Source organism: Cyprinodon tularosa, unplaced genomic scaffold (genome assembly GCF_016077235.1).
Source record: "Cyprinodon tularosa strain WSP-4 unplaced genomic scaffold, ASM1607723v1 ctg871, whole genome shotgun sequence".
NCBI classification, from domain to species: Eukaryota; Metazoa; Chordata; class Actinopteri; order Cyprinodontiformes; family Cyprinodontidae; genus Cyprinodon; species Cyprinodon tularosa.
In genome coordinates, this window is record NW_024039642.1 from 74,116 (window position 1) to 99,773 (window position 25,658).

At 38.6% G+C, this 25,658-nt stretch overlaps 1 protein-coding gene across 2 annotated transcripts in view; it reads left to right on the forward strand.

Annotated features, from left to right (window-relative positions):
• Positions 1–16,972, forward strand: part of LOC119775456 (alpha-2-macroglobulin-like) — a 44,666-nt gene extending 27,694 nt beyond the window's left edge. For both annotated transcript variants that reach the window (XM_038273447.1, XM_038273448.1), the window contains exons 22-36: positions 101–152; positions 3,434–3,517; positions 3,698–3,874; positions 5,086–5,161; positions 8,599–8,755; positions 10,758–10,832; positions 11,369–11,531; positions 11,613–11,800; positions 13,044–13,256; positions 13,432–13,550; positions 15,733–15,823; positions 15,922–15,990; positions 16,072–16,177; positions 16,273–16,311; positions 16,842–16,972. In XM_038273447.1, coding sequence (XP_038129375.1) covers positions 101–152; positions 3,434–3,517; positions 3,698–3,874; positions 5,086–5,161; positions 8,599–8,755; positions 10,758–10,832; positions 11,369–11,531; positions 11,613–11,800; positions 13,044–13,256; positions 13,432–13,550; positions 15,733–15,823; positions 15,922–15,990; positions 16,072–16,177; positions 16,273–16,311; positions 16,842–16,846 — 1,614 coding nt within the window. In that variant the 3' untranslated portion in view covers positions 16,847–16,972. The remainder of the gene's footprint in view (positions 1–100; positions 153–3,433; positions 3,518–3,697; positions 3,875–5,085; positions 5,162–8,598; positions 8,756–10,757; positions 10,833–11,368; positions 11,532–11,612; positions 11,801–13,043; positions 13,257–13,431; positions 13,551–15,732; positions 15,824–15,921; positions 15,991–16,071; positions 16,178–16,272; positions 16,312–16,841) is intronic.
• Positions 16,973–25,658: the final 8,686 nt, after the last annotated feature.

A 25,658-nucleotide genomic window follows, 5' to 3' on the forward strand; every position in this document is an offset into this window, starting at 1 on the left:
TTATTCAAAAATACAAACATCTGTCTGGTTATTGGCTTTCCATAAATAAGGACGACTGATGATGAATGACTGTCAGCTCTAACTGGCGTCTCTCTCTCAGGCTGAAGGAGTTGAAGTAGTAAAGACACACAACTGGCTGCTCTGCCCCAAAGGTCAGTAAAGTCTACACCAGGAGCGTTGCTAGGCACAAAGCTTTACTGGGGCACTGGCCCCCTACCGCATGTGCCCCTCCATAATACACAAATACAGACAAGCACACTGCCCCACCCTGATACATTCCTACCAAAATTACCAGTTGAGATATTAATGAGTGTAAGAGCATATTTGTTTTAACAAACATGAACATTTTCAACATTGCAGCTATAAAAAATAAGACATCACCAACTCTGACAAATAAAAAGTGTCCTTATACACATTCTGAAGTAATCATTAATTCCTAGGTTTCAGGGTTTTAGTTTGGGGGAAAGTTTAACTCAACCTGAACTAAGTTTTTCTTTTATTTTTTGAGCATTAAAGTGTACCTCCTATTTTTCATTTTTGCAAAGCGGTCAATCACTAGACTGTGATTCAGCTTAGAAAGTTCTTCCTTTTCAACTGATAAAATAGCCAGATGGTGGAGCCTGTCTTGTCCCATTGTGCACCTCAGCCAAGTGTGCAGCCTTCTCAATACACTGAATGACCTTTCACAACTCCAGCTGTAGACTGGGATGGTGAGGAGATCTGGATGACCTGCGTTAGTGTGGGGAACATGATGTTATCAAGTAAGTTGAAAACACACTGCATATCCTTTCTTTTTCAACCATAAAAAGCTTTCAAACCATTTTGAATTAAATGAAAGTTTTTTTACTCCAAATTTGTCCTGGGGATAGTGGGACAACTTCACTTGTTTAGGACCATCATGCTTTCCCCCTAAGTCACTAATGTCTCCTTCTTGTTTGTGGAAGCTGGTTGTTGCTCCCTCATCATCTTCATGGTCCTGTCTCTCCTGTCTCTCTCCTGTCTCTTGCCTGTCAGTCTCACCTCCTCCTCCCTTTCCTACTCCAGCACCTTCATTCTCATTCTCAACAGCAAACATAAAAAAACATAAATCTATAATTATGTAAATATCAATCATATTGCTTATAACGTTCCTAATGTAACTGGTTAGCTTAAATCACTAATTCATCACGGGACCTTACCTCCCTCTCTCTCATCTTGTTTTACTGCTTCCCTGTCTCTGCTTCGTGTGAGGAATTTCCTGATATCCATCTACAATCCAATGCAGTCATTTTCAGTTAGTAGCCTATAAATCATGTGGTTTCACTGGGAAAATAATAAAATTGACAGGTAAGAAATGTTACCAGGACTAAAAATGCGTCGCGGCCGCACAGTGTCCCAGCGCGTTAGTTTACCTGCAGTTCATGCAGTGACATGCGCTGACGTGGGGGCGCTAATACATCCTGAATTTGGAGTAGAAATATACGTCTCCTCCCATTGGAATTATCTTAACTTGTTAATTAAAAAATGTATTACTGTTGCAAATATTCATGAGATTTATACTGGGGCACAGCTCATTTATACTGGGGCCCCAGTAAATGGGGTCTGGCGACGCCGATGGTCTACACTTTGCACAGGTTGATTGGGAGGAAAAAACAACAGGCTGTGGATGTAAACATGTTTGTATTATTGTTGATCTGCTATTTGTTTTAATGGTGCAGGAAGGTCTGCAGCTTTAGATCCAGAACTCTCCAGCAACACCTTCCTCAGCATTTCATACTGTCGCATACATCATCTGGCCACCAGGTGAAACAGGAGTCCATGTGTTATTTTGGGCTTGTTGATGCATTCTGTGGCATGAGGGCCACAGCTCTTACATGCCAAGTATACCGCACATGACAAGGACTGCAACAGCACTCCCACCAATTAGGTCCCATTTAGGTAGCAATGACCTTATAATTACTCTGATTTAAAGAGTTGTCAAATTGGACTTTTTCATGTTAAAACGTGTTTTAACAATATTGGATACTATAACAGTACTAGCATTAGCCCGACTGGCTACCAGCAGGCCTTCTCTGTTCCATCAAAGGCCTAATTCCACCAATCAGTGACCCACCGGCAATCTAAATGTCTTTCTGCTTGTACCTTTTACGTATTATTCAAAAGACCAGGAAAGATGGTAAACAAACTGTGGATAACTGCTAATGTTGCTAATGCTACATTGACATTGTAATGGGAAATAAGTATATAAATATAAATGAGATAAATGTAGAATAAGATGCTCATTTGTACCCTGATTAGAAAAGGGGTTTGAAAGTGGGTCAAAATTAGCTCTATTTATTTCTCCCCAAAATGAGTAAAGATAAATTTAAAGATGATTTCAGTATAATACCAGGTTAGCTCCTTAGCTAATGCTTTATTGAAGGAGGCTAAGTGTGAGCTAATAAAATTCACTCACCTCGGCATGCTGGATGCTTGAAAAGAAGAATGAAACTCTCAGCATCACAGATTCCTCAATAATTTGGTTAATTATTATCCGACCCGTCAGAAGATTTAAATTTTCTCATGAGAACATCTGTTGATCTTTAAATGTGGAAACAAAAATAAAACAATACAGTGTTGTTACATCAAAGGTTAAAAAAAATAAAATAAATAAAAGGTAATGTTCTCATCCCTGATGTCGCAGAACTTTGGAGAATCAAAGTCTTTTATCCAAACCCACCATTTAGAAATTGAATGGCATTAAAAGTTAACCACATTTTTCAAAGACTTGATTTCTCACAAAATCCCTTTATTTCTCCTTTAGATCTGCATACATCAAACTTTTAGTAGTAAAGTCTTCATTGAAGAACAGAACATTGTTAGGTTCAAAAATGTAGGTTCGTAAAAGAGGAACTGAGTCCACACAGGAAAGTGATCTTTAGCAGCTTCTGCAGAAGGAGAGAGCTACACCCAACTCTCTAACTCTCTAACAGACTTTCTCTGCAGAGCTTTTTTATTAGCAGTTCATAACACATGGGGTGGGTTACAAAACAGAGTGTTCTTCTGATAAGGAAATTGATCAAGTCACAGGACTGAATGCTCCTATGACTGAATCACAAAACAGAGTGCTCTTCTGATAACTGTGATTTAGCCTTGCACAAACATCAGTAATTTTCCACCACCGTTGCATTACAGTTTGCAGTAAACAAGTGAAGCATCTCATTTCCTCAATATTTTATATGTACACACATTAACACATTAACTTTATAATCATCATTGAATAAACCTTACAAACATGTTTGGAAATATTGCAGGTTTAGTGTGTTTAGTTGTAGCATTCATGACTCTCTGATCACCGTGACAATGTGTTGGAAAGCTGAATATTGAAGTTAATTAATTTCTTCATTTGTTTTTAAATCGTCCGTCTGTTGAGGTTGTGTAATAATAACTGAAAACTGTTTTTGTATAAACTCAGGTGAAGCTCTGACTGAGGAAACGGAGCTACAGCTGCCTCAGAACGTGATTGAGGGATCTGGCCGTACCTCAGTATCTGTCCTCGGTAAATCGCATGGGTCAACAAAACACAGTTGCTCCAATTTTTTGCTAATCCTGGTCTTAATGCTGCATCCCAATAAACATCCGTTTAAGTTTTTGAATTCATTGAAAACATTTTTCTCAACAAATGATACAAAACGGGTCAATCAAATGAGGTGAGCTCTGTGTTTCTGTTTCTGCACAGGTGACATTCTTGGCCGCGCCCTACAGAACTTGGATGGTCTGCTGCAGTTGCCGTATGGATGTGGGGAACAGAACATGGCACTGCTGGCTCCTAACATCTACATCCTGGAATATCTACAACGTTCTCAACAGCTGACCTCAGCCATTAAGGAGAAGGCATCCAACTTCTTAACCAGCGGTAACTCTCTTTCATTTAGAACACAGTTAAAGGATCAAAGCTCCAAATAGAAAAGGTTGATATCTTTAAACTATTCATGTTAGAGTTTTAATGTCCCACACGGGGACATTTGATGCAGCAATCTAGATATTTAAGACCTGATCCACAGAGCACAACACCAAACACAACAACTAGGAGGAAAACCAGACGTTCTGAAATGTTCTAATATCAGTCAGTCTTGGTCAAATTGATGAAATCCCTTAATGGGAATAATTGAAGCAATTTTAGAGAGATTCTAGAGAGACCTGAGGAAAGGAGAAGAAGACAATCATTAACCCATACGGAGACGATAAGACAGATGTTACCACAATTTAAATCAATAATTGGGATATCATCCAAAGAAAGCTAGATGGATGATAAGGTCAGTTATACTTATAAACCTTATAATATTAATGAATCTCCTTTAACAGCTTGATACAGAAGATCTGGTTCCATATGAGTTTATGATCCTCTCTTCCAAGTGGTGTCAGGCACCTTCGTTATGCAGCGCTACTTTGCAGCTTTTCTTATCTTGCAGGGATTTTTACAACTTTTTGTAATTTTTCTTTGCATGTGTTCTTTTGTAGTTGTGTTTTAGTCTAATTTTTGAGTTTGCAGAGCTTTTGAATTTGCTGTAAAATCATGTATTTACACTGTGTTTGCCCCCTTTGCAAACCCCTGACATCAAAAGAAAGAGCCAGGGGTGGGGGGGGACTCAGCCGTACTGGGGTTCCACTCCACTACTTTACAAAACATGTCTGAAATATCATCCCGTCGTTTTAATGTGAAAACTTAAGACTTAGACATTTCACTGTCACAAGATAATTAAATGTTTTACGTTTTAACATTGCTTCTCTCGTTTTGTCCTTCATTAGCTGTAGGAGAATCTAACACTGTTAACAGGAAGTAATCACCCTCCTAATGTTGTTAGATCAGCCAGAGCCGATCTAACCGCCGATCTAGCCGCGCACATTTGTAGAACTTCCATTTTCATATAAAAAAAAGCTGAAAATGTATCTAAAAACCAAAAAGATCCTTCCAGGAATTTGTAGAAAATGTAAGTTAACTTAAACTGAAATCATTAAAGTATCTTTGATTTCTCCACCGAAGCAGAAACATGATGATATGTTTGTAAATTCATGATGTTAACTTTACGTCCCCTTGGATACAAACCTGTTCCTGATGTTCTACAGGTTACCAGAGACAGCTGAATTACAAAGACTTTGAAGGTGCATACAGCACATTTGGATCAGGACCAGGAAACACCTGGTGAGAACTTCACTAACCAGATAAACACTCACTCACATCGATCCAAGGTTTACATCCTGACAGCCCTTTCACACAGACCCAAAGCTGTATCAGTGCGATTCTGACAGAGTGATAAAACAAAATACCTTAATTTCTAAAAAAGATGTGGAGGTAGACTGGAAGTCATTTTTAAAATAAACAGTATTTATTAAACTATTCAATCCTTGTTTTTTTAAGTCTGAGGACTTGACCAAAGTGCTTTACACTACATTTAGTCATTCAGGCACACACTGATGGTGGTGAGCTACATTGTAGCCACAGCTGCCGTGGGGCTCATTGACAGAAGCGTGGCTGAGGTACACTGGCACTACTGGGCCCTCTGACCACCATCAGTAGGCAATGCAGGTCAAGCGTCTTGCCTAAGGACACATTGACACTGAAAGCCGGAGTTTGAACCGTCAACCCTTCGATTTCAGGACAAACTCCTACATCCAAGGCCACTGTCGCCCCATGCTTCATTTTGCTTTGAACGAATGAATGAATGAATGAATGAATGAATTGGAATTTATTTCAGAAAATTTGACAAACAACAATAAATGAATCAACCAAATACACACAAATAGACTAGTTAACATCAACCAAACCAAACACCAATTTCTAAACTAACTAAATTCAACTGAACATAAAAAGAAACAAAACCCTCCACCAATAATGTAAATTATCTGAAGGGGCATGAAGAAGTAAAACTTATTTTTCATACCCCTCTCATTGTAATTGCACTTATATTAAGTTAGACTAACCTTCCTGTTAAGCTTGTTTTTTTTCTCAAATATTTTTTCAAAAGGTTAAAGGTCATTGCTATTTTTCAAAAAGAAATAATGAAAATTAATACATAGCAGATAAATAATTGATCATAAATTTAGAAGCAATATAAACATTAACTTCTGATTTTGATGCCAGTGGTTACATGACAGGATGCTGTACCAATAGGAATAGTAGAGCTAAGAAATAGCTTTGTCATATTGAAACTTATATTTCTCAGATTTAATAAAAAAAATAATAATAATAAAATGAGGCTGAACGTCAGACAAGCTTTGAAGTGGTGGTCCTCAATTTAAGGGAGCAAAGGAACCCAGAAGCAAGGCAGGGTGGCTGTTTTTCTCCTGAAATTGAAAGTTAAATGCTAAGCAAATGTTAGTCTTACCGTTAGCAATAGCATTAGCGATCTGACAAGTGACTGCAAATGATAGGGAACTGCCTTTTGTATCTATGCTTCTTTTTCTATATCTGTTTCTGTCTCCTTGAACCCCAGTGGGCCTCAGTAGATGGCCGCTCACACTGAGCCTGGTTCTGCTGGAGGTTTCCTCCTGTTCAAAGGGAGTTTTTCCTCTCCACTGTCGCTACAAGCATGCTTAGTGTGAGGGATTGCTGAAGAGTCAATGAGTCGATGCAATCAGCTGGTTTTCCTTAGATAGAAAACTTGGAACCAATCTGACAGGATGATCTTGAAAGTGAGCTGAGATAAAATGATGTGAATTGGAGCAATAGAAATAAACTGAAATTAAATTGAAATTAATTAAACTGAACTTAGGGGTCATCATCTTTTAGTGACATCCCATTGGTATTCCATGGGTTTGATAGGATTTTTCCTTCTACTCTCTGCAGCTATTACATCTTTAAGTCTTTTGAGAAGGCTTTATGAGGTTTAGGAGCTTGTTCATTGGGGATTTCTGACATTCCTCCAGAAGCAGATTTGTTAGATTATAAACTGATATTCGTTAAGTCTAGCTGCTACTCTCTGCTCTAATTCATCCAAAAGGTGTTCTATCAGGGTAATGTCAAGACATACGGGACAGTTAAAGTTCTGTATGTCCAGTTTAAAGGAACTGGTGTACAGTCAAGGTGGATGGTGTCTAAGAATGAAGAAATTTGGAGCATAGAATTGTTCAAAATCTTTTGCTTTGGAAAAAAAAAGGCTGTGTCTGAAAGTCCACCCTAACCCCTAAATCCATCAATCACTATATAGAGAGGGGACTATATAGTGGATTTTATAGTGAACTAACTGGTCAGACTTATGATCACTACTTTTCGCTCCCTGTTGGTCATGTAACTCCCCACACTGTGCCTGTTCCATCTTTATCTACCACAACAAATCCCATGATGCTTTGAGAGGTGAGCTCTTGCAAAGCAATCTGGGATATGGCTGCTCCTCTAGTGACATGGATGGTCACTACTTTTCAAGGTGCATTGTTGGACGCTCATCTAAAATGGTGTAACAACTATATAGTGATTAGGGCAGAGGTTTGGACACAGGCAATCAGTTTCTTTCACTGGACCTAAGGTTCCGAGCCCCTGGAAAACCTCAGGGCAGATAGCAATTCACGGAAACACACACTGTACAGGCAAACAAGTCAGATTATTCTGGTAGCATTTAGCCACTCAAAGTGTAAAGACAATAAATAACCAAGTGTACACTTAGGTCTGTCATGGTCTTGGTTTGTTAGTTCCTATTTTCTTGGTTTTATATTTGTTGTCCTCTGCTGCCCCCTTGTGTCCTCTTTCCCTTGCTCTGTTTTCTGTTCTGCCCTCACCTGTTTTCAATTCCCTCGTTAGCCCTCTCTTTGTCTCTGTCCCCTTTAAAAGCCTCCCTCTTCAGTTCCTGTTTGCTGGATCCTCGTCTAACGTCTGTCTGCCTTCCTTGTCTCTCCCTGGTTGCTAGAGTTTGGTTTTCCCATGATGTCTCCTTGGTTCTGGTTCGTTTATTATTTTGTTGGATTTTTTTATTCCTGCCTCAGTTCCTGTGAACCTTATTAAACCCACTTAAATTCACCTCTGCCTACTTGCGTCTGCATTTGGGTCCTCTAACCAACGCCAAACCCTGACAAGGTCAACCTTACCCATTTAGAATAACTTGATCCTGTGAAATGTTTACATGCACGCTGATTGGATTGTGAGCTGGCGTAAACCATCCCTCTCAGTCAGATTATAATTTATAATATAATATAATCCTACCAAAAAATTCTCCTTAGGTGTGAGTGTGCGTGAATGGTTGTTTGTCCTGTTTTTCTCTGTGTTGCCCTGCAATGGACTGGAGACCTGTCCAGGGTGGACCCCACCTCTCGCCTGTAGACCGCCGGAGATAGGCACCAGCACCCCTCACTGCCCCAGCAGGGATAAGCGTGACGGAAAATGGACGGATGGATAATCCTACCAAATCAATTAAAAAATATTCTGACTCGCATGTTCACATGACACAGTTTACCTCCAGTCAGCATTTTATTCTGATTACTTTTGTCCATGTAAATGTAGATATCATTAAAATACTCTTGTATTCATCAATAACGTCAAAATTCCCAACAAACAACAATGATAGAACTGGTTTGTTTCAAAGCTATTTTATTCTAATCAAAAACATCATTTGAGGTCAGTTAATGTGAAATGTTCTCGTTGTTCTGCAGGCTGACAGCTTTTGTTCTGAGATCTTTCTCCAAAGCTCAGTCTTTCGTCTACATCGACCCAGAAATACTAGAGCAATCAAAGACTTGGCTGATCAAAAAGCAACGTAGCAACGGCTGCTTTGAGCAGTCAGGAAAGCTCTTCAACAACAGAATGAAGGTAAGTTCAGATAAAATGTGCTGTGATGCGTAAGGTATTTTCTTTTATCTTATAAGGCATTTTACATTTAACCAAGTGACTTTAGGTTTGTCAAGTATTGTCCTATGAAAGAGAGCCCCATATGGCCGTGGTTCATCCTACAAAGGATACTCTGCAGACATGGACTAAAATAAACAAGTTCTCCTAAAAACAGAAAAAAATTGTTTTTTAGATAGAACATTCAACTCTAATTCAAAAAATTTTGGTCATTTGGCCTCACTGATTAGTGGTTTTCTTACGGCTACACAGCTGTTCAGTTCCAGTCCCTTGAGTTCCCTTCGCATTGTGCGTGTGGAAATGCTCTTACTTTCAGTATTAAACATAGCCCTGAGTTCTACTGTTGTTTTTCTTCGATTTGATCTCACCACACGTTTAAGTGATCGCCGATCCCGATCATTTAGGATTTTTTCTTGCCACATTTCTTCCTTGAAGATGATGGGTCCCCACTATCCTTCCAGTTTTTAATAATGCGTTGGACAGTTCTTAACCCAATTTTAGTAGTTTCTGCAATCTCTTTAGATGTTTTCTCTGCTTGATGCATGCCAATGATTTGACTCTTCTCAAACAGACTAACATCTTTTCCATGACCACGGGATGTGTCTTTCGACATGGTTGTTTAGGAAATAAGAAGCAAGTCATTGCACCAGTTGGGGTTAAATAACTTGTTGCCAGCTGAAAGATAATCACCCATGCAGTAATTATCCAATAGGAGGATCGTACCTATCTGCTTAGTTGAATCCAGGTGGCGACTTTTTTTGGCCAGGCAGTGTATATATTAACAGTAATGGCAATAACATTGCCCTTTCAACATTTGGCGGGCTGTGGACTTATGAGTTGCCTGAGCAAAATAAATCTAATCAAAGAAGTGTCCTACTATGACTACGAAGCTGATCCCAGCAAGAAATAGGTCCCTAACTATATAGGGGCAGCGATAGCCATGCTAACTCTGTAGGGGCAGCGATAGCCATGCTAACTATGTAGGGGCAGTGCTAGCTATGCTAACTATGTAGGGGCAGTGATAGCCATGCTAACTCTGTAGGGGCAGCGATAGCCATGCTAACTATGTAGGGGCAGTGCTAGCTATGCTAACTATGTAGGGGCAGCAATAGCCATGCCAGTCCAGGGACTGACTGCGGTTCTACTGTGAGGCGTCTTGGTCAAGGTCAATGACCGGCGTACCTGACATGGAATAACCACACCATGCATATTGCTTTAGGTAATAGAATATATTAATTAGGCTATGTATGCATCCAAAAAATAAAAATGCACCATCCCCCTTAATTTTTTTTTTAACTAGACTACTGGATAACTACTGTGAAACAGAAGATATCTGACAGATAACTTTAATTCATTGGATTGACCAATGCATCTCTGGATAGACATCTCTAGAACATTCAGGCAATAATGGGTAGTGGCGGCATGGTGGTTAGGGCATAGAGCTTGGAAGCCTGAGGTCCTTAGTTCGAGCCCCACTCCCACAGACTGCCACTCTGAGTCCCTGAGCAATGACCTTTAACCCCACGCTGCACTCCGGGCACCATACAATGGCAGCCCACTGCTCCCCAAGGCGATGGGTTAAATGTGGAGTTAATTTTGTTGCTCTGTACTTGTGACAGTGGAATGACAATAAAAGCTGGAAAAAATAAAATTGTCCACTGACCACTTTGACGTAACGAGACATTTTTCACTCAATTTGAAGAACAGCAGCCACTGATTAGATGAGGACCACAGAGATTGAAGCTATGGACTCAGCCATGCTTTTTGATGCACAGAAATACTAAGGCTGTCGTCCATTTGGGTGCTGCTCCGTCTTCTGGTTTAATCCAGTGTGACATTTCTGCTGAACTGAGATATATGAAGCAGTTGTCTGATAATAAATAAGTTTCTAAAGCTACTATCTGAATCGGCTGAACTTTAAAACATTTGTTGATAATGTTATCTCTGTGATGCTTCGTCTCCTCAGGGTGGAGTATCCGATGAAGTGACACTAAGTGCTTACATAACTTCTGCCTTTCTAGAGATGAAAATGTCCTCTGATGTAAGTAGATGATTCAAAACTCTCCATTTGTTATATTTTACATTGTGCACTTTTATGAATGTTATGTTATGAAAGTCAAAGCAAGTAACAAATTAATTTATCGTATAACTCAGATCCGTGTATTTGAGTACGGCAAGACAGTATCAGTAAAAAAAACTGTACCTTGTACTGGTTGACGGAGAGGTGGAAGTACTATTAAAAGTAAACTTGGGGAGATAATGGAGCCTTTCACCTGCTGTGTTGATTGTTTTTACTGGCCAGTTAAATTTCAAAGCAGACAAACTGGCATCATTTTAACAGGTTTGGCGTTTGGTGTGAACGCACCATTAACCTTCAGCAGTGCAGAACATTGCTGTGAGGGTAAGAGGGACAGCGCTGAGAGGAACTACCAAAGCTCAAGAGGCACAAACAAAGCGGAGTGCAAAAAGATCAAAATTAGAAACTTTGAGTCATTTTGAACATGGGGAATTTTTGTTTAAAGAAGTACAATCATATTTACCATAGATATCATTTTCTGTTGTTTTGTTTTGTCAAAGGACGCTGTGGTGAACCAAAGCCTGTCGTGCCTCAGAGAGTCCGTCAATGATTTCAGCAACATCTACACTACAGCTCTGCTGGCGTACGTCTTCACTCTGGCAGGAGACATGGAGACCAGAGCTCACCTCCTGCAGCACCTCGACTCAGTGGCCGCTAAAGATGGTGAGTCATTTATACTGGGACTGAGTATTTGATGACAGTGGATCATTTTCAGTCCCGTTGTTTGTTGATGGCTGCTTTCAGGTGGTTTCACCCACTGGTCTCAGACAGCAGCAGAAACATCTGCCTCTCTGTCTGTGGAGATAAGCTCCTATGTGCTGCTGGCTAAACTCTCTGCCTCCCACACTACCGAGGATCTGGGTTATGCTGCAGGGATTGTTCGGTGGCTGACGACCCAGCAGAACTATTATGGAGGATTCTCCTCCACTCAGGTACTGCTTTTACCTTTGTAACGTTATACTGGGAAATTTAACCCATTTCCACTGATAGTGGAACTCTCAGTCTGGGAAAATAAAAGAGGGGCAATATGTCTCATTGTCCATCTTGTTTGCTCTTTGAATACCCACGTAGTGTACTTAAAATAGGAAAAAATTAGAATAGGTAATTACTCTTAAAAATGAAGGTTTAAGTCAGGCCTACACTGTATTATTTTTGCCCCTTTCGGGCCGATTCTCCAGTCATGAGAGAGTTTTTCAATCGGGCCGACTTTCAGCCTATTTCCTAATTCCTTTTTCGTTATAAAGGAATTCTTTTAAAAGACTGATTATGTAAGGTGTGAGGCTTTATTATTATTTTTTTCTATCATCCACTGTATAATAGTTAGAAAGTTCTTTATTTGAAAGAAAATTCCAATATAATCCTGATACATTTTTTTGGCTGAAGGTGAAAGGTCACAATGTTTGGTCGGCCTGATTTTGTCCCACTATACTCCAATAATAATTATTGAAAAGACGTCAAAATCCCAGTTTTTTATGTCTTTCCAACAATATGAAAATCACAGCTTTTCAACTAAATTCAGTCGTCTTTTGGACATAAACTATGTCGGCTTTTCAAGCTATTTTTGCTCGGTGAAAATACAGTTTTTTGTGTAGCTTGATATGTGGAACAAGCTTGGAACCTGGAAACTGTTACATTGTAAAACAACTGCTTAGTATGAAATGATGTTAAATCTAAGGTCATCTGTCTGTTTGTGTTTGTCGTGTCTTATAAGCCCATGTGGTTGGGGCACATGACACTTAAATAAAATAATGAATTCCTTCATTCTACCTTAAACTGCTGTAGAGGTAACGATGGAAACAGTCAGACTTTTATTTATGCTGGAGGTAATAACACCTGAACAAGTCAAATGGAGGACTGGATTTCAGCTGAGTTTCCTAATGCTTGCTTTATATACCAATATAATTAATAGTTGCCACAATCTTCCCCTTCTGAGACAATAATGATAATCCTGCCATGTAGGGCATGTTAAAAGGGCTAGCTGGAAGGACGGCGTAACCATTGTGTAGCCAATCAGAAAGTATTTCCCTAGGTAATGCTTATTCTCTGCTAAAATTATTCTGAAGTAGATAGATTTTGTAGAATTTCCATCTGACATTAGCTTGTTACTGGATAAAATATCAGTACTGATACGTTTCTAGGCAAATGACTATGCAACCTGTGCTTTCTGTGCTTTAGGACACGGTGGTGGCTCTACAGGCTCTGGCCCTGTACTCCGGTCTGGTGTTCAGCCCTCAAGGTTCCAGCACAGTGACAGTTCATTCTCCCAGTGATCAGCTGGTGTTCAATGTGAACCCAGACAACAAGCTGCTTTACCAGGAGAAGATTCTGCAGGATGTGGCAGGAAAGTACAGCCTGGAGGTGAAGGGAACTGCATGTGCCACAGTGCAGGTCAGTGACAGCATAGATAAGTGATAAGTGCAACAAATATGTTTGTTTTTTCAGCATTACATGAACTGTAACAAGATAATGTGTATTTGTCTAGCAAAAAATCTATAAAAAAAAATAGAAAGTTTAACAATTTGTAATTATGAATGATTAAATGTTACGTTTTTATTTCACTCAGATTTCTCAGCACTACAACATCCCACCCCCTCCTGATGCCACCACGATGAGTGTGGAGGTTTTACCAGAGTATGACTCCTCTCACAGACCTCCCAGAGTCAACCTGAAGCTTCTGTCTCGGTAAGTTATAAAAAAAACAAGGATAGAAAGGTAGCAGGAAATAAACCAAGAAAAAAAAGTGAACTTTGCATTAAATTCCACCTAATGGCTTAATAGAAGATACAAAATCATTTTCTAGTTTTCATGGGGCTGTTACAATTAAATATTGTCGTACCCCAGTAATGAACATAAACATGACTAGAGCTGAAACAATTAGTCGGATCAATTAAGTAATCGATTATAAAAATAATCATCAACTAATTTAGTAATCCATTAATCATTAACTGTATAGTTAACAAATATAGAGACTGTAAAATATACATTTAGCTGACAGAACAAGTCAAATATGTTGAGAAACTGTGTTTGTTTGGAGGACCCAAATGCAGAGACCAGTTGGCAGAGGTGAATTAAAGTCGGTTTATTGAGGTTCACAGGTCCAGGGGGCAGGAATCAAGTCCAACAGAAAACAACAAACGCACCTGAACCAAGGAGACATCTGGGGTAAACCAAAACTAGGTACACAGACAGAAGTTAGACGAGGATCCAGCAAACAGGAACTGAAGAGGGAGGGCTTTTAAAGGGGACAGAGACAAAGAGAGAGCTAATGAGGGGATTGAAAACAGGTGAGGACAGAACAGAAAACAGAGCAAGGGAGGACACAAGAGGGCAGCAGAGGACAACAAATGGAAAACCAAGAAAAACAGGAACAAACAGACCAAGACTCTGACAAATTAAAGCAGCAATTAAAGCAAAATTGTAAAAAAAAAAAAAAAAAAAAAATATATATATATATATATATATATATATATATATATATATATATATATATATATATATATATATATATATATATATATAAATATTTTGCATTTAAGATAAGAACAGAAAACTTTTTTGTGTGTCAATATGCTCTATCCACAACACCTCAAGTAGAAAAGTTTTAGTTTCACCTGGTTTAACTTTCAAAAATCATCTTTGGATTATTAATCAATTAATCCAAAAAATAATCGACAGATTAATGGATTTGTAAAATAATCATTAGTTGCAGCCCTAAAAATGACAGAATTAGGTGGAAAAATCTGTTATGGTTTTATTTTATTTATTTAGACAAATAATTATTAATTTCAGTTTTGATTTATTACTTTTTTTTCAACCTGTTTCATTTTGTAACACTTTTATTTAGTAATTCTACTGCATCCTACATATTATAACCGCTTTTATTTAGTGTCTTTTGATCGTATGTTTTTGGAATATAAGCCGCATAATAAAATGACCCTAAATTTAAAAAGAGGTTCATATTAAAATAAAATTTGTGGAAACAAAAAACAAAAAATCATGAAATAAAAAATTAAACAAATAAGTCTTTATTCAAATAACTCATTAAATAGGCTAAATAATAGACATAGATTTAGATATAGATTTTTACAATATTAAACCTCTTCTCTGCCAGTTCATTGATAAAAGAAAATGTTTTTTTATACAGTATAACAGCTGCTTGTTTTCAACTGCATAGGATTGAAATAAATAAGCAAACCTGGAATTCATTAACTTTGCATATAAACACATTTTATTTTTTGATAACATCCACATGCACCCATGCAGGTGTTGATTAAGGCCTGGATGTGACACAAAGTTTTCTTTATTGTCCTGTGAATAGAAACCACAGAGCAGCAAGAACATTCTGGAAAACTTAATATGCCAAACATCATCAGTTTTTTAAAGGAGACGTCCTGATCTAAACTTTATATTAGAAATTAGTCCAAAATCAGCCAAAAAAAATTATCGGAAAATATTTATCTGAATCTCCCATCTTTGATGTAAACATGCAAATAGAAAATAAACCTCTTCTAACTGCTTCTGTTTGACCTTTCTGTAACCCAGAGGTCAATAAGTTGTTCTCATGCATATTGCTGTTGATTGTTGTTTCATTTTTAGTCATATCTCTTGATCAAACATTTGCTAATTTGACACAATAGAGAATAAGTCAAAATTGTAGCTAAATTGGCTAAATGCTTTTTCCATGTTTTTCCCTCTCATGTTGTCCTCCTCTGTAAAGCTCTGGCTCCCTCTAGTGGAGGCGTAACTCACCCTTTATAAAGCCCTGATGTAATGAAGTGGTTATTTTGTAGATTTTGTCTCTTAAATATAGAAAATATAGACTTTATTCCTCAGTTGTGACCAGTGCCCCATGGTTCTGTTTCAGGTACAGCGGTAGTGAGAACTTCACCAACATGGTGATCCTGGATATCTCCTTGCTCTCAGGATTTGAACCCGACCCAGTGTCTTTGACCAATGTGAGTTAAACTTTGACCCAAACACAGGCATTGATAAAATAGCCAACCTGTTTCTGATGATGATATCGAGGCTGTTGAATGTCTTCTTCTCCTTCCAGCTTGAAGGAGCTCTGCTGGTGGATCGTGTTGAACACCAGAACAGCCATGTTGTGGTGTACTTGAAGGAGGTGAGATCAATCAGCAGCTCAACGTAGGACTTAACAGCAGGTTTTCACAGATTTATAATCCTGATTTTATCTTCTGCTCAGCTTATGAAGGACGTACCAATCCACCACAACCTGGTGCTCCTACAGCGGATCCCTGTGCAGAACCTTAAACCAGCAGTGATCGCCCTCTATGACTACTACCAGCCCAGTAAATCAGTGCACAAAACACACTTTGACTCACACTAAATTAGGTTAATGAAATAAAAACATTCTCATTTCCTTCTGGTTTTCTGTCTCTTCTAGCTGACCGGGCTGAAAGGGACTACATCGTAGCTAATCAAGGTGAGGATTATCTCACAGAAACACATGATGCACATCCACCACGTTTATCAAACAAAATGTTTTACAGCAATAAACAGGCTTAGATTGGAAGGCAACCGGACTTCTGCTCAGTTTTTTGAAGACGTTTCGACACCTATCCAGGAGTCTTTGTTGAATCTGTTGGCTCAAAAGAGAGCAGTCTCTATTTGGATCACCAAGCAAAACTCTGGTTTCCTTCCAATTTAAGCTGTTTGTGGTTTCTAAAATATTTTATTGTTTTTAAAATGAACAGCATATTTCAGGCACACAACTCAAACTCTTCAGATCAGTTCATTTTTAAAGTTTTCTGATGTTTTTATTTAAACTTCAGCCTCTCCAGTAGCCTTTTGGATCAATTAAAGTTTCATTTTTATGTCAAAAAGTAGTTCAGATAAATCTAACCTTAAATTTACAGCACTACTTATATATTGTATTAAAATCATATCTTTGGTTGTTTTAAATATTTATACGATTGTCACATTGCTTACACATTTTTTGTTGTTCTTCTGCAGTTTGAGGACTGACTAAAACCCTGCGAACATCAATGATTCCAGCACCATGTTGATTGAAGAGAAATATCTCCTTCAGCTTTTAATGTGTTTTTGATGCAGCAACAATAAATGTTTTGTTACTGTCTACTTTACAGCAGAGTCCTATTTTCTACAACCATGAAAATGTTTCTCAGTGCTATAACTTGCTATTTCACTGTATTATATAAATTTGTGTGAGTCTCCTTGAGACACATGTCACTAAATTTTTATATCCCAGAACTTCACCAGGCATCAGAATTCTATCCAATTTATTTCTATAGCTCCAATTCACATCATGTCATCTCAGGTCACTTTCCAGTTCACCAGATCATCCAGTCAGATTGATTCAAAGTTTTCTATCTAAGGAAAACCAGTTGATTGCATCGACTCATTGACTCTTCAGCAATCCCTCACACTAAGCATGCTTGTAGCGACAGTGGAGAGGAAAAACTCCCTTTGAACAGGAAGAAACCTCCAGCAGAACCAGGCTCAGTGTGAGCGGCCATCTGCTGAGGCCCACTGGGGTTCAAGGAGACAGAAGCAGACATAGAAAAAGAAGCATAGATACAAAGGGCAACTGTAAAAGGCGGACCCATCCAGAAAACACAGTGGCTCTACATCACAGTAACACAGTGGAGGTGCTCAGGATAACCTGAGCCACTCTAACTATAAGCTTTATCAAAAAGGAAAGTTTTAAGCCTAGCCTTAAAAGTAGACAGGGTGTCTGCCTCACGGACTAAAACTGGTAGTTGGTTCCACAGGAGAGGAGCCTGAGAACTAAAAGATCTGCCTCCCATTCTACTTTTAGAAATTCTAGGAACCACTAGTAAACCTGCAGATTGAGAGCGAAGTGCTCTGTTAGGAACATCAGGAACAATCAGATCTCTGATATCAGATGGAGCTTGGCCATTTAAGGCTTTATATGTGAGAAGGAGGATTTTAAATTCTATTCTGGATTTAACAGGAAGCCAATGAAGAGAAGCCAGGATAGGAGAGATATGATCTCTCTTTTTCATTTTCATCAGAACTCTGGCTGCAGCATTTTGGATCAGCTGAAGGCTTTTAACTACAGTTTTCAAATACAATTTATAATTTGAATCACAGGGTAATTTTTATCTCTATGGTTAAGTGTTTTCTCAAGTAGCAACGTTAAATGTTATACTTTTCCTTTGTCTTAAAAAGCAGAACTCTTCTAGTCTAAAAAAAAAGCTCATTTGTTGAAATGGGGGCTGTGTTTGAAGAGTTAATTCAGAAAGTAAATCAAAATATTAGTATTTTACAGTAATGGAAAATAGAACAAATGTGAACAACAAAAATGGACATAAGGACCCCTTTTTCATCATTCTGCTTCATTCTATCTCTATTCTCCCACTCTGCAGAATCTGTTAGTTCAATCTCTAACGTTCTCCTCTCTCTGCTTTTTCTCATAGTAGCTTCATCTGGTCTGTTCCTGTTTGGCTGTGACTCCATCCTGGAGAGAAATATCAGCTGTGCTGCTGCCATCAACACCTTTGTTTCTAGATGTTGGAGATCGGCCTGTTTTCCAGTGTAGTCCTGTTTCTCTGACTGTTAAGTGGAAAAGACAAAGTTAAGTTTATGTAAATGTGAAGGATTTGGGCGAGAGTTCAGCATTTATTTAAAAACAGTCATATAAGATAATGTGAAAATACATCCAATTATTCTTTATGTTTTTGGTTGAAGCATATGGATCTGTATGAGAATAGAGTGGAAGTGTAGTTATCCAAAGCTTACCAGAGTTGTTGGCCCCATTTGGTCCGCCCTGGTGCCTGAACATGATCAGTCAGATAGAGCAATGAACACAGTCCAGCTGCAGTGCCTGCCTTTTATACAGTCCGTCTCCTTATGAAAATAAAACTAAAACCTTTGCTACTGTTACGTTTTTATGCCTGACTGGATGGCAATCCAAAGGCTGCACAGGGGCACAGCTTGTAGCAGTGTTATCTTGCAGCAACAAGGTCCCGTGTTCAATTATGGGTCCAGGGTCTTTCTGCATGCAACTGTCATGCTCTCCCATCCATCCTTGATTTCTCTCCAGGTACTCTGCGTTCTTCCTACAAAACAAAAACATTACTGTTAGGTTAATTTGCATCTCTAAGTTGCCCTTATGTGTGTGTGGTTGTGTGTCTGTGTTTCCCTGCAACAGATTGCCTACCCCTGGGCAGGGTACACCGTTGCCCAGGTTGAGGCATACTACTTTTGGAATAAAAGAATAAAATGACTCCAAAAGATACTGCAGTGACTGCTAAGACAATCTGCAAAGCAGCTCTGTTCTTATAAGAAACAACTGAAGTCATGTCATGATTGGCTTAAGAGACTTAACCCACATGCAGAACACCACTGGAAGCAGAGTAAAAGTTTAACAGAGTTTATTGATGGTTTTCACACAAAGAACATGAACTGGGTCAGGCACTGGTCCGGGACAGGATTCACTGATGTCTGCAGAGACGGATAGTTTGATTAGCCAGGCAGTCAGATGGTTTGTTGAATTTAGATTATTCAGAATATACCTTGAAGAGGTCCAGACAGATCTTTGTGAGAGCGGGAACCGGTTGGGTCCAGAGACTGTTGGTTCAGCAGAGTGCTCAGCAGCAGCAGCATCTAGCTTCTGACTTGTGAGTGGCAGACCTTGGTTTGAGATTCCAGCTCTTCCTTGAGAGCAGCAGGAGGAGTCCAGATTGAGATCTTCAGGTTTGGCTCCCTTAGGCAGGCAGGCAGGTTTACAGGCAAAGCTCATCCAGAGCTTTAGGCTTAGACAGGTTTCCTGTGAGCAAGAAGACAAAGGCAGATTAGAATCAGGTTTCTCTCTAGAGACAACTAAGATTCTATCAGGATAACAGAGGCTCAGGTTCGCTAACCAAACTTGGTCAACACTGCGGCGTTGAAGGAAGGTCTGGCTGCTGCTTATGTAGGAAGGTCTCCTGATGGGCTGATGAGCGTCAGGTGTGCTGGAGGGCTCCAGCCCAGGAGACCCACAGCGCACTCTGCTGGAGAAAGGTGGTGAATCTTCAGATCCCAACAATATAGAATTGGCCATAAAGTGCCTAATATAAACCTTAGGTAAAATAACGGTCATCCACAGCAGTGTTTTTTGAGAATCGGTTCTCCGAATTAATCTTATTCATCTAAAACTAGATTATTGTGAAGGAGAACATATACAGCCTTTTCCAGTGTTCTGTCTATTCTGGTCAAACAATGGATTTACTATGTGCACTTAAACTTAAGCAGAGAGCTGTGAAGTTTCTCACGTCAGCTTAACCAAAAAAAAAAACGTTACTGACAGATTTCACAAACAGATGGATGATCTTGAACCTAACTGAGTCTAGCTCCCTTCAAAACATTCTAACTTTGGAAAACAGCTTGTCAGACAGTAGTAAGAAAGGCCCCAGTCCTGGACTGCGGTGACAAGGCAGAGCAATTTCTTTCAATCAGTTTGTTCCCTCGGAAACACGGGACAATTGTTAAAGTTTAAACCTACTTTGTTTTATTAACATTTATTGGCTTACTTGCCTGAGTGGAATTGTTTTTTGAATAACCTGTATGTCACCATTTTACTAACGCACACAGCTCTCGTGAGATCTCAGCTGCACATCCCTCTCTCCTTTTCTACATTCTGGTGATTTTTAGAGAATTCAATATTTTTAATCTTAAAATTAGATATTTAGATAAAATGCACTTGAAAAAGACAGTAATAGTTTTTAGGGATGGGCGATATGGACTAAAAAATGTATCATGATAATTTCTCTTATTTATCACTGAAACGATAAGCGACGATAAAAACTACCAGCAAAATATTTTGTATTATAAATCTGTCACTAAATTCTGTCTTGAAAGCCCTACAAAATACTAGAAACCACTAAACTATATCAATTAAGTTCAAGTACTGCACCTGTACTGCAAAACTGTAGTGATACCAATCAAATAAGTCTGAAATATGAGAGACCAAATTCCAAATTTATTCAAACGATGCAAACAGCAAAACTAACTTGGCTTATTAAAAAAACCAAAGCGGTGCAACTGCAAACACAACCAGATAAATAGTCATCTCATGATAAAAACGATAAATTCAAATTGTTATTGTGGGGAATTTCTTTGACGATATATCACACACGATAAAATATCACCTAGTTTTCTTATTTTCAATTTAAATAGTCTTGTTCCATTGGCAAAATGTCTCTTTTATCTTCTCAATTCAAGAACAAATGCACTTATTTTAAGAAAAAAAATCATTTCATGTTTTCCAGTTTAGTAGAAAGGGGAGGTTATTGGCTCACACCTTTTAATCATTAACACTGTATGTACTGCTGTCATTATTGAAATTGTTTGCTATGTTTAAAATGAATATGGGTAGACAACGAATCCAAATGTCTTTGTTTTGTTTTTTAATGAAAATTATTAAGGTTAATTTTGTAAGCTCCAAAGAGCCACTTATGGCTGCAGAGCCTCAGTTTGCACACCCGTCCTCTCGTTTATGTAAACTTCACTTTCAGGCATGTCGTAATTTTTACCCTGAACTGACTCTGCACAAAGATCCGCTCCTCCTCACATGCAAACTCTGAAGTACATTCGTAGCCGTTATAGCCAATCAGACATTTTAATTCTTTCATGACACACAAACATGGCTGATTAGTGCGTTCATCCATTTGCCAAAATCTGACCCAATTCTAGTTTTAACGAACGCAGAAGCCAGTCAGGGGTTAAACCATAAAGATCACATCGTAAGAGACGTTAATTCCTCCTTTTATAGAATCAGGTTTTTTGTATGGATCCTTTATCTCCTCTATTGTTTCATGCTGCTCAGCTGGAAAGATTGCACTGCAAAAACGATCTAGAAATAAGTAAACATTTCTTTAATTAAGTATATTTAGCCTTAATTTGAGCAGGTAAATAAGATTATTTGCCAATTGGAATTAGTTTTTTTACTTTTAAGATAAGATAATTAGATAATATTCACTAAAAATAAGAGACTGTAATTGTTTTTCTGATTTTAAATGTAGATGTTCTTGTTCCATTGTCAAAGTGGCTCATGCACCTCCTCAGTTCAAGAAAAAGTTCTTTCTTTTACAAAAAAATGACTTATTGAGATTTCCATTTTTTGCAGTATATAGCTGACATGTTTTTCATGATGCAGAACTATAGCAACCAGATGTGTTTTATCCCAAGTAGGAGGAGATAATGAATATAAAAAAATTGAAATAATAGCAGCAAGAGAGTAATTTTGGCAATTTTCCACCATCTCCTTATTTTTTGTTTTAATGAAAAAGATGCTGGATGTTGTCAAAAATTTTCCTTTTATTACTGTGAAATAATCTCCAGAGGTTATAGAGGGGTTCTTAGAACAGAGCTGACCTTCTTTATCAGCCTGTCGAGCTTCTTTAGGTTATTTTCTCTGATGTTCTTACCCCAGCAGATGATGGAGGGAGATGTCACATTCTCCACAATAGACTGACAGAAGATCTGCAGCATTGCGCAGCAAATGCTAATGCACCGATAATTCCTTAACCAGTAGTCTGCTCAGTCTCTTATGGTCAAGGCTTCAGAGTTTCATCTCCAGTTCTCCAGGTGAACACAGATGCATTAAAGGAATAGTACACCCAAAACATGATTAGCCTTCATTTTCTACTCACCCCCATGCTGAACAACACTCTGGAGTACTTTTTTGATATCTCAAATGCATCTGGAGATCTGGGAGGCTTCTTGCTGTCTGCTGACATTCAAATAATGGAGGTCTATGGCGCCCGAGGCAGAAAGGTCCATAAAAGTCCACAAAAAACGTGTCAATAATCCTCCATACTGCTCGTCCAATGTATTCCAAGTGTCCTTAGTGGGTAGCATCCAGAATTTACTCAAAACGAAGTCATTTAGAATGTTTTTAGAGCATAAACAGTAGTGTATAGGATTTCCTGAAAGCGCGCTCACGACGCTACAGAAGCTGGCAGACCAAACCAGATGAAAGTGCGCATTCAGCGTCTGCTCTGCCAATAATGCAAGCGTAGAAGAAGAAATGTGCTGTTTACCTGTGCAAAGAAAGAAACAACGAAAGAAAAATGTCTGAGGACTTCAGTGTTGAGGAAGAGCATGAGTTCTTTGCCGAGCTGAATGCGCACTTTCATCTGGTTTGGTCTGCCGCGGCTTCCGTAGCGTCGTGAACTGGCAGGCGCGCGCTTTCAGGAAATCCTATACACTACTGTTTATGCTCTAAAACATTCTAAATGACTTCGTTTTGAGTAAATTATGGATGCTACCCACTCAGGACACTTGGAATACATTGGACGAGCAGTATGGAGGAATATTGACACGTTTTTTGTGGACTTTTATGGACCTTTCTGCCTCGGGCGCCATAGACCTCCATTATTTGAATGTCAGCAGACAGCAAGAAGCCTCCCAGATCTCCAGATGCATTTGAGATATCAAAAAAGTACTCCAGAGTGTTGTTCAGCATGGGGGTGAGTAGAAAATGAAGGCTAATCATGTTTTGGGTGTACTATTCCTTTAATTACAGTGAGAATATTTTAGTAAAAAGATTCCTGTTTAAAAAGAGGAATCTTAGGGGACCAGCCAAGGACCCATCAAGGAAAGTAGGGAAATTTTGAATGGCTACTGTAGACCTTTGTGCTTAGTTTTTTTTTCTTATTGATACACCCCACATCAACAGTCCGTGTTTTTGGATGAACATATTGGCCTTACAGTAAGTGAAGTTGTTCAACAGTGCCCTTTAAACAGTGAGGGATGTTTGAGTTTGTAACACAAACAGGTCTTTAGGAGATTACAGGAAACTGAGTAGATGACAACATTTATTTACCCCTTTGGATCAATAAAGTTTGTTCATTCAAACAGAACTGGACAGTAGTAGTTGCTCTTATATGATTTGTGTGAAGTTCTCTTGCTACTATGCTGTATTTTCAGTGCAGTAAGGATTTATGCCTGAACTTTTTTATGATATTAGCATATTAATAAAATAATTTATTCAATTAACTGAAAGATGTGGGAAACTAATTAGTAAAGACTTATCACAAGTATTATATTTCGTCATGCACCCCATTAAAACCTTATGGCTTTAATGATAAAGGTTGCACCAGTAAGGTGGCAGCAGTTTGTGGGGCTATTTGAGTGTCATTTGGAAGAAACAATGAAAAGATGGAGAGTCAGCAGAAGGCCCCTGTATTACAAACAGTCAGAGATACATAAATTTATATGTATATTTTTAAGACTAGGCTTTAAACTTTCCTTTTTGATAAAGCTTCTAGTTAGAGTGGCTCAGGTTATCCTGAGCTATCTCTATAGTTATGCTGCTATAGGCTTAGACTGCTGGAGGACATAGGGACCCCTTTTTCATCATTCTGCTTCATTCTATCTCTATTCTCCCACTCTGCAGAATCTGTTAGTTCAATCTCTAACGTTCTGCTCTCTCTGCTTTTCCTCAGAGTAGCTTCATCTGGTCTGTTCCTGTTTGGCTGTGACTCCATCCTGGAGAGAAATATCAGCTGTGCTGCTGCCATCAACACCTTTGTTTCTAGATGTTGGAGCTTGGCCTGTTTTCCAGTGTAGTCCTGTTTCTCTGACTGTGACTAACTGGATGTGCTCTCTTCATCCTCTGACATGGGAGCTGGCTCGGAGCTCGTCTGCCTGGCTGTGTGTTTCCTGGACGGGGCCGCCTGTGGAGCTGGTTGACAGTTGCCTTTTGTATCTATGCTTCTTTTTCTATGTCTGCTTCTGTCTCCTTGAACCCCAGTGGGCCTCAGCAGATGGCCGCTCACACTGAGCCTGGTTCTGCTGGAGGTTTCTTCCTGTTCAAAGGGAGTTTTTCCTCTCCACTGTCGCTACAAGCATGCTTAGTGTGAGGGATTGCTGAAGAGTCAATGAGTCGATGCAATCAGCTGGTTTTTCTTTGAATCAATCTGACTGGATGATCTGGTGAACTGTAAAGTGACCTGAGATGACATGATGTGAATTAGAGCTATAGAAATAAACTGAATAGAATTGAATTCTCCGGATTTTTTTCTTTCCTTCCTGATTTTCTCTGAAATCCCTCCATAAAGAAGGGTGATAAAAACAGAACCGCCTGCCAGTAGAAAGTTTATGGATTGTATTAAAAAAAAAAAAAAAATGAAGAAAGACAACAAGATTTTTTTTATTTAAATATTTGCAAATATACAGATCTTACTGACAAATAATAATACTAATAAACAAATATAGGGAATAAAAATAGACAGGTGCTCTAAAATAAAGAATATAAAAAACAAAATACATTATTCTTTCTTCTAAAAATCTCTCACAAATATCCGTGGAAGTATTGTTCTTTTTCAAGTATTAAAGAGAGGGATTTCATGTACTCTAGAATTCATGCAAGAAACATTTGAACTTTGAGACGTTCTGGAATATTATCATTTATGTTTATGGACTTAGCCAAACAATATGAGCCGGTTTGTGATTAAAGTTACATTAGAGTCTTCATGGGCAAAATACAGTATTACACTCTTACTGTCAAATACTATCTATGTTTTGAGTTTAGACATTATATAATGTTCAAGAAGAGTCCGAAGTGATAGAATAAATGAGATAAGGTTTCCTGTTCCATAAAACAAAACCTGCATTTATCTTTAATATCCGAGGATGTAGAAACATAAACATTTGTAGGATAAATAGTTTGTAAATCTGGATTTGAATCTCCTTTATCTTATTGGAGATACAGAACTTATAGGGAAATAACCAGACCTTCTTCCAGCATAAAAATCCCATAATGCTTTTCCTCTTAGAGGGAATTAGGCATGTGTTTGATCA